This window comes from Cynocephalus volans, chromosome 3 (genome assembly GCF_027409185.1).
Source record: "Cynocephalus volans isolate mCynVol1 chromosome 3, mCynVol1.pri, whole genome shotgun sequence".
Lineage (NCBI taxonomy): Eukaryota > Metazoa > Chordata > Mammalia > Dermoptera > Cynocephalidae > Cynocephalus > Cynocephalus volans.
Genome location: NC_084462.1, coordinates 158,015,687 through 158,029,086, shown reverse-complemented (window position 1 = coordinate 158,029,086; position 13,400 = coordinate 158,015,687). Strand labels below are relative to the sequence as shown.

The 13,400-nt window shown below is 36.4% G+C and overlaps 1 protein-coding gene across 1 annotated transcript in view; it reads left to right on the top strand.

Annotated features, from left to right (window-relative positions):
* The window catches only part of NOXRED1 (NADP dependent oxidoreductase domain containing 1), a 29,667-nt gene extending 17,753 nt beyond the window's left edge, over nt 1-11,914 (top strand). The window contains exon 6 of the mRNA XM_063088470.1: nt 11,740-11,914. Within this exon, the coding sequence (XP_062944540.1) occupies nt 11,740-11,914 (175 nt within the window). The remainder of the gene's footprint in view (nt 1-11,739) is intronic.
* Nucleotides 11,915-13,400: the final 1,486 nt, after the last annotated feature.

Sequence of the window (13,400 nt, the reverse complement as noted above, 5' to 3'; positions counted from 1 at the left end):
GAATAGTAACCCTCTGTTATGTGTATTGGAAATAGTTTTCCTATTTATTATTTCTTTTTGGTATCTTTTGCTATTCAGAAGATGCTAATTTTTGTAGTAAAACTTGTCAAATTACTTTATGGCTTCAGGGTTTCAAGTCATCCTTATAAAGAACCCCCTTACCCTAAGATATTCTATACTTTTTCTAGCATTTTATTTTTTAGTATTTAGATAATCAATTTGAGATTTTAAATATCTTTTATTCATTTTGGAAAGCCAGTTTTCCTAACACTATTTATAAGGTAGCTAATCCTTTTCCTACCAATTTGAAATATCATTTTTATTTGCTAATCTGTGATATATTCACGGATATATTCCTGCACCCTATTCTGAACTGTGGACCTGTTTTTCTATTCCCATGCCATAACAACTGTAGTGTATAATGTATAGATGTGTTTTGTTATCTATCTGATAGGGCAAGTTCCCTTCATTATTATTTTTCAAAATAATCTTAACCCTTCTCACACATATACTCTTTTATGTGAACTTTTAAAAAAACAGCTAAAGTAATGTGTTTTTGGTAAAAAGCATATCAACGGAAATGTATACAGTAAAAAGTGAAAGTGTCCCTTACCTCAAATTCCATTTTTGGTCAAGTGTTCAGATTCCCATACCAGCCAGCTGCCAAAAAAAAAAAAAAAGTCATTCCATTATTCAAAGATAATTGCTACTAATATTTTCTGTGACAAATGAATTTGAAAGTAGGCTATGTTTTTAATGTTAAATCATTAAAGAGGATATTTGCTTTTGGCTTCTGGTATTATTTATCAAGTTTAAAAGTTTCTTCTTAAATGAAGAAGGAAAGATAGAATATCATTTTGTAACCTCTAATGAAATAATGGATCTAGGCAACAGTAGGAGAAAAGTTAAGGGGGAACTTTATAACAAGGCTGAACTTTATATAAGGCTGAATTTGCTATTCAGTCTTAACACTGCAAAAGGAAACACAATGTGTTTCTGGATGAAAATAAATAGCCACAGATGAAGTATTCTTCCCTCCAAAACATTGTACCTTAATTTGATCAAGTCTCTAAATCTAATTACCTTATTACAGGGAATTCAAGTGACAGGAAAGTGTAAAATGACACCATGAGATGTAATCAGCAAAATCCAGAATGTGGGAAATTTATAGGACAAACAACCCAATTTCTTCAACAAATAAACTGCAAAGGGGGGTGGGGGAGGAAAGCTTACAGATTAAAAAAAAAAGACTTAAAAGTTCATATTAACCAAAATGCATTAATAGACTTTGTTTGGATCATGATTCAAATAACCAAGTATTTTTAAAAATGAGGCCACACAGTTGATGATATTAAGGAATTAGAATTATGGTGAATTTTATAAAAATAGAGTCTTTATTTTTAGAGATTCATACTCAAAAAGCTATGTGTCAAATAATATGGTGTCTGGGATTTGCTTTGCAATGATCCAATAGATGGGGATAAAGGAATGGAGGTGGAGCTATGGGTGAAACAAGATTAGCCATAAATTGAAAACTATTTAATCTGGGTGACAGGCATGTGGAGTTTCATTACACTCTTCTATTTTTGGTTGTTTAAAATTTTCCATAATCAGAATAAAAAGAGCTTCCCTCCATTAGTTTACCAGTCCTAATTTACTTGTCCTAGTTTTACTCTAACCAAGTTTTTAAAAAATCGGTAATAATGTCAAAATTTATGTTTCTCTTTTTAAGCATAAGATTATCATGTTTCTTTCCTCCTTTAATTACTGTTGTGATATTTAATTAATGTTGTGAACTACATAAACAGATTTCCTATCAAAATTTCCTTGCATTCTTTTTTTGGTTTGTTTTATTTTTTATTTATTTATTTTTTTTTGGTGGCTGGCCAGTACAGGGATCAGAATCCATGACCTTGGTGTTATAAGGCTGTGCCCTAACCAACTAAGTTAACTGGCTAGCTTTTTCCTTGCATTCTTAAAAACCTACTTAATACACTTCCAGATCTGTTTTTCTTGCATTTTATTTAAGACATTTACATCTATATTCAAAAGTGAAATTGGTCTGTAGTTTTCAAATTTGGTATCAAGGTTGTGTTAATCCTTTATCACTATGTTTTGGAGCAGTTTAAGTTACAAAGAAATTATAGATTTCCTGAAGATTATTAACAACACTTGAATGTTTACTGTGTACTTTGCAGGGCATATGGGCATCTAGCTCAGCAAAATAGGTGGGCAATACTCTGGGGCCTGCCCTCTTAATTTGAAAGTCAGGCATTAATCTCTTGGGCTGATTGTGATTACTCCAAGAACGATGCAAAACAATGAGGAGAGAATACCAGGTCCAGATTACAGTTCTCTGGAGGTCTTGAGTAACCCTGAGTTTCCACTCTGTGATCTGGCACCATGAAGGCTTTTGTAACTTCTTTCCTCCATTCCATTCTTTCCCAGCATGGCAAGTGAACTTCTCAACGTGAACAGATCTATTCCATGGGGTCTGCCCATTATTGATTTACCAAGATCTTGATGAAAATGGGAAAATTCATCCTGCCATATTCAAAATCTATTATAAACTCATGCATGTTGCAGATGTAGTCTTCATTTTTTTATCCTTGTAAGATTTTACAAACTCTATCTGAACTCTGGCAACCAGGGTTAGCCCATCAGGTTTTCCTGGTGTGACTGAGTAACTCAGGAACAGCCAAATGGAACAGATGCCCAGGACAAGGTATGGGCGGTGGGGAGGGGTACAAGGAGCCTCCATGCCCTCTCTGGGTATGCCACCCTCCCAGCATCTCCATGCGTTCACAAACCTGGAAGCTCCCTGACAGAACTTAACTGTAGATCCATTTGGCCCAAATATCTTGGGGGTGAGGGAGGAAGTTGAAATTTGATTACCTTTTAAATTTCTCTAGTTTATGATATATTTAGGTTTACTAATTCTTGAGTCAATTTTAGTAATTCGTATCTTCTGAGGAAAAATATTTCATTTTTTAATCTAGATTTCAAGTTTGTTGGCATTAAGATGTACTTTTATATTTTCTTTTAAAAATAATCTCATTGGATTACATCTTACTTTGCGTTTCTGAGATCATGTATGTGTTTTTTAAATCCTTCTTTGTTAAATTCGCTAGAAGCTTGTCTATTTTATTGACCTTTTATTTTATTTTATTTTATTTTTAAAAGATGACTGGTAAGGGGATCTTAACCCTTGACTTGGTGTTGTCGGCACCACGCTCTCCCAAGTGAGCTAACCGGCCATCCCTATATAGGGATCTGAACCCGTGGCCTTGGCGTTATCAGCACCACACTCTCCCAAGTGAGCCACGGGCTGGCCCTTTATTGAACTTTTAAAATAACAACTCATGGTTTTATTAATTCTATTGAGCTATTCTTTTTTAATATAAGCATTTCCATTTTTATCTTTAATTAGTTCCTTCCTTTCTTTTGGCTTATATTGTGGTTCTTTTTCTTAGCTTCTTGAGTATTTATGGCTCATTTAATTTCAATCTCATTATTATTATGAAATAATAAGAGCTAAGAAAATTTTCATCTAACTTCTTCAGCTATGTGTTATTGGCCTTTGAAATAATGACTACATTTTTGAAAAGGCACAAAGTTCCTGTGTCAGTCAAATCCATTACATCCTTGCTCCTCAAACTACCAGCATCCATAGCCATCATCTGCAAGCTTGGTTAGAAATGCAGAATCTGGTGCCCCAGACCTATGGAATCAGAATCCGCATTTTTACAAAAACTGAGGTGATACTTATGCACATTAAAGTTGGAAAAGGAATGCTCCACATTCCTTTTCATCAGATGATCTGTTAGAAAGAGAGGCATATCATATTTCCCTTTTGATTATAGTTTCTCAAATTCTCTTCAAATTTCTAATCATCTTTGCTTTATAAAATTTAAAGCCATATCATCTGATGAATAAAAGTTCACAATTTTTATATCTTCTTCGTGGATTATACTTCTTTCTTTTTCTGAGATAATTTTAATAGGCGTTATTTTTTAGAGCTTTAGGTTCACAACAAAATTGAGAGGAAAGTACAGAGATTTCCCTGTCCCCACACATACGTAGCCTCCCCCTGCTGCAACATCCCCTATTGCAGTGGTACATTTGTTACAACTCATGAACCTGCACCGACACATCATTATCACCTAGAACCTATAGTTTACATTAGGATTCGCTCTTGGTGTTGCATATTCTGTGGGCTTGAACAAATGTATAATGACATTTATCCTTCACTATGGTATCATATGGTTTCACTGCCTAAACATTCTTTGTGCTCCTCCTAGTCATTACTCTCAACCACCTAACACCTGTCAACCATTGATCTTTTCACTGTCTCCATAGTCTTATACTTGGAATCATACAGTATATAGAGCCTTTTCAGATTGGCTTTTTTAACTTAAGAATATGCATTTAAGCTTCCTCTATGTCTTTTAATAGCTTGATAGCTCATTTCTTTTTTAGTGTGGAATAATATTCCATTGACTGGATGTACCACAGTTTATTTATCCATTCCCCTACTGAAGGACATCTTGGTTGCTTTTAAGTTTTGGCAATTATGAATAAAGCTGCAATAAAATCCATGTGCAGGCTTTTGTGTGGTCCTAAGTTTTCAACTCCTTTGGGTAAATACTAAGGACCATAATTGCCGAATTGTATGGTAAGAGTATACTTATTTTGTAAGATATTGCCAAACTGTGTTCAAAGTGGCTGTACCATTTGCATTCCCACTAACAATAAACCAAAGTTCCTGTTGATCCACACCCTCACTAGCATTTGGTGTTGTTAGTTTTCTGGATTTGGGCCATTTTAATTTGCATTTCTCTGATGACATCTGTTGTCGAACATCTTCTCATATGCTTATTTATCATCTTTTTTTTTTTCGGTGAGGTATCTCTTAAAGTCTCTGACCCATTTTCAATTGGGTTGTTTGTGTTCTTGTTTCATTTTAAGAGCTCTTTGTTGGATAACAAAGAACTGTCTTGGATAACAGTTTATCTTTATCTGATGTCTTTTGCAAATATTTTCTCCAGGTTTGTGGCTGGTCTTTTCTTTCTCTTCACAGTGTCTTTCACAGAGCAGAAATTTTTAATTTTAATTAAGTCCAGCTTATCAATTCTTTCTTTCATGGATCATGCCTTTGGTGCTACAACCATGAGTTATCGCCTAAACCAAGATCATCTAGATTTTCTCCTATGTTATATTCTAGGAGTTTTATATTTTTGCACTTTACATTAAGATCTGTAATATATTTTGAGTTAATTTTTGTGAAGGGTGTAAGGTCTGTGTCTAGATTCATTTTTTTGTGTGTGGAGTTGTCTAGCACCATTTGTTGAAAAGCTATCTTTTTCTCCATTGTATTGCTTTTGCTCATTTGTCAAGGAGCATTTAATTATGTTTATGTGGGTCTATTTCTGGGCTCTCTATTCTGTTTCAGTGATCTATCAGTTCTTTCACCAATACCACACTATCTTGATTACTGTAGTTTTATAGTATATCTTGAAGTTGGGTAGACTCCGTCCTCTGACTTTGTTTTTCTTTTTTCAGTATCAAGTTGGCTATTCCAGGTCTTTTGCCTCCGCATGTAAACTTCAAAATCAATTTGTCAGTATTTACAAAATAACTTGCCATGATTTTGATTGCATTAAATCTGTAGATCAAGTTGGGAAGAACTGACAACTTGACAATACTGTCTTCATGTCCATGAACAGGAAATCTCTCTACATTTATTTTGTTCTTTGATTTCTTTCCTCAGAGTTTTGTAGTTTTCCTTCTATAGACCTTATACATATTTTGTTAGATTTATACCTAAAGATTTCATGTCTTGGGGTGCTAATGTAAATGGTAATGTATTTTAAATTTCAAATTCCACTTGTTCGTTGCAAGTCCACTTCCAAATAACATTATACCACTTCCTGGGTAGTGTGACTACCTTATAATAACAAAATAATTCTAATTACTCCCTCCTGTCCCCGTATCATTCCTGTCATTCATTACACACACACACACACACACACACACACACACACACACACACACACACACACAAATTAGCTTACATAATTGAATACATTGTTGCTATTATTTTGAACTGTTCTATGTTAGATCAATTAAGAAAAATTAAGGTTTTTATTTTACCTTCACTTATTTCTTCTTCAGTGCTCTTCCTTTCTTTATATAGATCCAAATTTCTGACCTATATCATTTTCCTTCTCCCTGAAGAAACTCTCTGAACCTTTCTTGCAAAACAGGTCCACTGGCAACAAATTCCCTCAATTTTTGTTTGAGATTTGTTTTGGTTGAGGTTTGTTAATAGTTTGGTGGTTTTTTTCTCTTGACACTTTAAATATTTCACTCTACTCTCTTCTTGTTTGCTTGGTTTCTGAAAAGTCAGATATAATTCTTTCTTCCTCCATAGGTAGTAAGGATTTTTCCTCTGGGCTTTTCAGGACTTTTTCTTTACCTTTGATTTTTCTGTAGTTTGAAAATATGTCTAGGTGTACTTTTTGTTTCTTTGGCACTTATCCTGCTTGGTGTTCTCCAAGCTTTCTGGATATGTGGTGTGGTGTCTGACATTAATTTGGGGAAATTCTCAGTTTTTATTGTTTCAAGTATTTCTTTTGTTCCTATCTCTCTTTCTTCTCCTTCTGGTATTCCCATTATGTATATGTTACATTTTTTGTGGTTGTTCCCCTGCTCTTGGATATTCTGTTTTGTATTTTTCAGTCTCTGTTTTCTTTTCTTTTCTTCTTCTTTCTGGCAGCTGGCCGGTAAGGGGACCCAAACCTTTCACTTGGTGATTTCAGTCTTTATTTTCTTTGCTTTTCATTTGTGGAGGTTTCTATTAAGATATCTTCAAGTTCAGAAATTCTTTCCTCAGTCATGTTCAGTATGCTAATAAGCCCATCAAAGGCATTCTTCATTTCTGTTAGTGTTTTTGATCATCATTATATTTTTGTTTTTATAATTTCCATCTCTCTGTTTATATTGACCATCTGTTCTTGCATTCTCTCTAGTTTATCCTTTTGAGCCCTTTGCATATTAGTCATAATTATTTTAAATTTCTAATCTGATAATTCCAACATCCCTGTGTCTGGTTCTGATGCTTGCTCTGTTTTTTCAAATTATGTTTTTTTGCATTTTAGTATGCCTTTTAATTTTTTCTTGACAGCTGGACATGATGTACTAGGTAAAAGGAAACAGCTGTAAATAAGCCTTTAGTAATGTGAGGTGTTGGGGGAGGGGAAGCCTTCTATAGTCCTATGATTAGTTCTCAATCTTTTAGTGGCCCCAGACTGAACTTCACAAGTGTTCCTAGGGTTTTATTTCTCTTCTTTTGGTGGAACAGGATGGCTAAAGTGAGATGGAGTGGGGTATTCCCTTCTTCCATATGGAAGGTAAATTGAAGCTGCAAATTTCCCTTCCCCCAGATGTTGGGCTCTGATAACCCCAACAGATAAGGCTCTAGTTAAGTAGTTTCTCCTGTGGGCAGACCTTGTTAAGAACCGCATGCTGTGGCATATTTCAAAAGGGTTCTTCTTCCTCTCCCTGTGCTATAAGCACAAGAGTATTTTTCTCCTGTATTCACTGTGAGAATCTGGTCAAGCTCCTAGAGGAGAAAAATCACAAAAGTGTGGGGGGGTCCCCCAGTGACTGGGGCCCATTGGAGTTTTTATTTTTAGACTTGTTCACACTGAGCCTCCAGCAATTTGTCAGTTATAGTTCAGGTTTCCCAATCTCAGCACTGGTTCTCTTAGACATCTGTGCTTGTGAGTTTCTGCTCCAGCAATCTGTGATTCTGAGCATTCACCTTTTGGTCTCTCCAGTTTGGGGGGCAGTGGTTTGCCCTGTGACCCCACCTCCTGAAAGAAAGTGAGCTGAAACACCCGGGACTGATCAAGCTTTATTAAAGGAAAAGAATCTGCCAGGCTGCACTCAAAATGGAGAGTGCTGGCCTCGGGTTGGAGAGCTTATATAGACTGTAAGGAAGGCTGATGTAATCAGGGAGGGGTTTGGTGCTGGAGTGGAAGATAAGGCTGGCAGATGCAATCAGGTGGAGGGTTGCACCCATGAGGAAGTAGAGGAGTTTCCATTTCTCAGAAACCATGAAGTTTCTCTAACGGAAAGGCTGACGACCATTTTGTGCTCAGTGTGTGTAAAATGGCGCTGGTCCTGTCCAAGGTGGCGCTGCTCACATCCAAGATCCATCACCTCCCTGATGGAGCTAAGAAGAGTTGTTGACTTTTTAGTTTGTTCAGCTTTTTACTTATTGTTTGGGTAAAGTGGCAACTTCCAGTTTCTTACATGCCAGACCAGAAACTGGAAGTTGAGATAATTTTTTTTATTTTGAAATAAATGTAAGTTCACATGCAGTTGCTAAGAAATAATACAAAAAAATCCCATGTACCCATTTGCCCAGTTTTCCCCAATGGTATAAACTATAGTACAACATCTATATACAGATATTGCAAAACTATAGTACAGTATCACAACCAGTATATTGACATTGATAGTACAATAGCACAACCAGGATATTGACATATAATTAAGATACAGAACAGTTCTTTCACCAAAGGATTCTTCATGTTGCCCACTCCAACCTGGCAACTAGTAATCTGTTCTCCATTTCTATAATTTTGTCCTTTAAAAAATGGTATATAGGGACAGCTCGTGGCTCACTTGGGAGAGTGTGGTGCTGACAACAACAAGTCCAAGGTTAAGATCCCCTTACCTGTCATCTTTAAAAAAAAAAAAAAGGTATATAAATGAAATAAAATAGCATGCAACCTTTTGGATTGACTTTTTAAATTCAGCATAAATCTCTGGAGATTCATCCAAGTTACTATGTTGTATGAATAGTTTATTTGTGGTTATTGCTGAGGAGTATTCCATAGCATGGTTGTATTACAGTTTGTTTAACCACTCACTTGTTGAAGGCCATCTGTGTTTGTGTGGTTTCTAGTTTGGGGCTACTATGAATAAAGTTGCTGTGAACATTCATTTTAAGGTTTTTGTGTGAACATAAATTTTTGTTGCTCTGGGATAAATGCCCAGGAGTGCAATTACTGAGTCATATGATAGGCGCATATTTACTGTTTTCCAGAGCAGTTGTAACATTTTACATTTTCACTAGCAATATGTGATCCAGTTTTTCTGCATCCTTACTAGGTGTTGTCACTAATTTTTATTTTACCATTATATCTATACATCAATTTGAGGAGAATAGACATCTTTATTGAGTCTTCCCATCTATGAATACAATATGTCTCTCCACTTATTTAGATCTTCTTTGATTTATTTAATCAGCAAGTCCTGTGCATGTTTTGCTAGATTTACACCTAAGTATTCCGTTTTTATGGAATGATTATAAATGAAATTATATTTTAAATTTTAGTGTCCATGTGTTCATTGCTAGTATATATATAAATACAATTGATTTTTGCATGTTTATTTCATATCTTGCAACCTTGCTGAACTCATTAGTTCTAATTTTTTGGTTTTTTAAAGATTTCTTGGGATTTTATAGATAATCATGTCATCTATAAATAGGAACAATGCCATTTCTTCCTTTCTTTTTTTTTTAATTGAATCATAATTGATTATTCATATTTTGGGGGTTCAGCATTGACATATGTTGATCAAATCACTATTACTAGCATATATATTGTTACAAATCGTACTTATTCTTTATGCCCCTTGTCCAATCTCTTCCCATCCCCTTCCCTCTCCCTCCTCCCCTCTCTAATTACTCTAGATTTCTTTACTCCTTTTCAAAGAGTAATGGTTACTCTGTTGATTTTTTTGCCTAGATGATCCGTCCAATGCTGAGAGGTGTGTTCAAGTCCCCCAATATTATTGTAGAGCAAATGCTTCTTCTGTCACTCTGGAATTGGCTTTGTGGAGAGACATCCTCTTCTTTTCTTTGTCTCTGCTGGTGACTCTCCTTGTGTCTATGCACTCCAGTGGCTGATGGACCATCTGTGTGGTGGTTGTGACATCTAGCCACTTTTATGGCAGCCATGGTTACTGCGGTGGCTGTGGTGGGCCACCCACATGGAGGTGATGTCTTTGGCATGCTCCTTGGTGCTGGTGGCGTGCCTGGTTGTGGGACAGGGGTTCAGTCCCTGGCTCCATACCTCGGGTCCCTGGGTGGGCCCAAGGCACTGGCAGTGTGCCTGGGCCGGAACTAATTTTTTGTCCTTTGCTTACTTCTAAAATAGGGGAACTTCCTGTGGGGACCAGTACTTGAGCTGTGTGGTTGAGCTAATTTGCTTCTTTGCTTCTGCTTCTCTAGGGAAGGCTTTTCGAGCAGCTTAGGTTTTAATGGTTGACCTCATAGGTACTTCCACCTCTCCAGAGACCTGGTGCACCTGGATTATGTAGAAACTCTGATCTGGGTCTGAGTCTTTTCATCAAACTGCACCCCATGCAATTCTATATTCTTGACCAGTCTCCTCTGAGTGGTCCTTTGCTGATTGGGGTGCCAGTCAGCTGTCCTTGCTGTGCCCCAGTGTTCCACCAGTGGGCCCATCTCCCCCACTGCCCGGGCTGCAAAAACTTCCCATGGGACAGGCCATGTGCTGGCCCCATGCAATGACTCACCAGCCTCTGAGTGGCTCCTTTTATCCAGTTGTTCTGGCTCCTCACTCCTATGTGGGTCCACAGGAGCCCTATTAGTGGTCTTGCTGGCCTGGGGGCCACCAAGACCCTCTTCTCCCCTGCTGCCTCCAAGCAACTTCATCCGAAGGGCACAGCTGCAGCTTTTGCCAGCTCCTGCTCCATGCGCTCAGCAGCTCTAGCCTTAAAGTGGCCATGGCATGAAATGGTCAGAGGGTTTTTTTCTTTCTCTCATCGTAGTTTCTCCCACCTTCATGCACTCTGTAGCTCTCTCTTCCTCTTCCCCTGACCTGTAGTGGCCCCGGCTTGGCTGTTGTTGCATTTTTATAGTTGTAAATTGGTTGATTTGTGGGAGAGAGTGATGCTGGGGACTGTCTATTCTGCAATGTGGACTGGAAGCCCCCATTTCTTCCTTTCTAATCTGTATGCCTTTTATTTCCTATTCTTGCTTTATCAGACTAGAACTTCCAGTACTATGATGAATAAAAATGGTAAGAGGAGATATCCTTGCCTTAGGATCTTTTTAACATTATAAAAACCCTACGTCTAGGGCTGACCGGTTACCTCAGTTGGTTAGATCACAGCCTTATAACACCAAGGTCATGGGTTCAGACCCCCATACCCCCCACAAAAAACCCCTATGTCTTAATGCTTTTTAACTTCAGTTATACTATAGACTAATACTTAACATTGCCCACTTTTATTATATTAACTTTTACTTTCCCTATACAGCTAAAGCAGATATCTTAAAAGCAGTTATCTTTTCTTTGCCTCATGTCTATGATCGTCTTATGTATGTCCTTTCTAAATTCAAGGAAAATGTATTGAAAAGGATGTCAATGTCAATATTATAATCATTCTCTAATTATGAATTCCTCTCCAAACACACTTACAGAAATGTGCATACATGTGGAAAAATCACCATAAGTACAATAAAATTTACATATTGAATAGTTCCTGCTGAATTTCTAGTTTAACTATGAATTTCAGTTAGTCTGGTATTCCAAGTGGAGAAAAACTTTCTTTAAAGGAAGTGTTTAATAGCTAAATCTGATGTATTGAATAGACATAAAAAAGTAACAGTATTTATTTATTTTTTCACCCCAGGCCTCTCCCCTGGTTTGATCTGATTGCTACGCAAGTCAAGGAAACTCCCTTTAGCCAGCATCTCTCAGCCAGTACTGTTCTCCAAGACCACCTTACTCATCTGTACTGTAATTCATTTGGCATCTCCCTAACCAAAGAACAGCCAGTGGTTTCCATGGGCTCTCCATCCCAGTAAGAAACCTCAGGAATCAGGATTTTTTTCCCTCACAGATTTGCTCTACAGTGGTTGTGCCCTGATTACTACAATTGACAGTGGATATCATGTGACTGCATTGTGTTTGCCACACGTTAAGCACTAGGAATTAGAAAATTGAACTGATAGCTCTTTAACATGTAGAATAAAATAAGAGATCCTATACATCATTATACTTGGACGTGTCTGCCTTTCAGAAGCAACCAAATGAAACTACACAACCTAACACACTTAAGTAAGCTGCTTCTCCTGAAAAGCCTTGTTAGCACAAATTATTTCTCTTCTAAAAGCTAAACTCAAAAAATAAAAATGAAAAAAAATAAAAGCTAAATTCAAGGAGTTATAATGTCATTATTAGACATTTACATACTGCAACTTTTTCTGTAGCGGTATGAAGCTGGCAAATGGTACAGCTTGATTTTCCTAGCATTTTGGATAGAGAAGTAAATGTACAGTAAAATAATCTTAATTAAATTATAACTCATTTCATGCTTATTTCAGCTATATGATACTATATGACTATACTATCTACTTAAAGCCGTTCCCTTTTAAGCCATTTAAAACCATTTTTAAAAATTACTGGCATTTATGATAAATGGCTAAAAATTTTGCAAAATACAGATTTTATATCTATGGTGCAAATTTATTTCCTTTATGTTTTGCAAATACTTTTTGTCAATTATAACATAATTGAAAACAACAGTGGTGACCCTTTCAAGCTGGGAAAGGATATTACTTACTACGCTCTGTCACTGAACAGAACCACTGTTTGCTAAGTGCTAAAGTGCTTTTGAGCAAAACCATTCACTATACACGTAAATCACCATGGCTTTAGATTAATCATTTACTTTTTTTTTTTGTATAACCATGAGCGAGGCAAATTCAATGGTTTGGTGTCAGAATGGTTTCCAGTAAAATCTTATTAGTTCATTTTGAGAAAAAATTAGGTTCATCATCAAGTATTAACACTTGGCATAAATGTTAATTTGAGGCACCGGTTCCTTCTCTCAGTAGGAAAGAACCCATTCCTTTTACTATTCATTCAGGTGTAGGGAAGTGGACAAAGTACATCATTGCCCTTCTGGACTATGTGAGCCATATAGTGGTTTTAGGATTAAGAAGTGAGATCGGGAGGAGAAATAACAGTTAAATGTATAAAACTAGAGGAGCACTGGACTCATTTAAGCAACAAGAAGTATTTTATAATTTCTTTTGATGAGTCCACTCATGGGTAGACTCTAGCCTGAATTTCATTTTATAAAGGTCTGGAAGGTACCACATACAAGAGTCTTGTTAGCAAAACTTAGACCCTATTTCATGGTCAGTGGCACTTCTATAAGTCATGTTGTTTGTAAGGATATACATAAATCTAAAAAAAAAATTTTTTTTTTAAAAATTTTCTCCGACGCCCAAAGAAAACATTTAATTTTAATTCCTTTTTCTGTGTTTTTGAGATGTACATAAATCT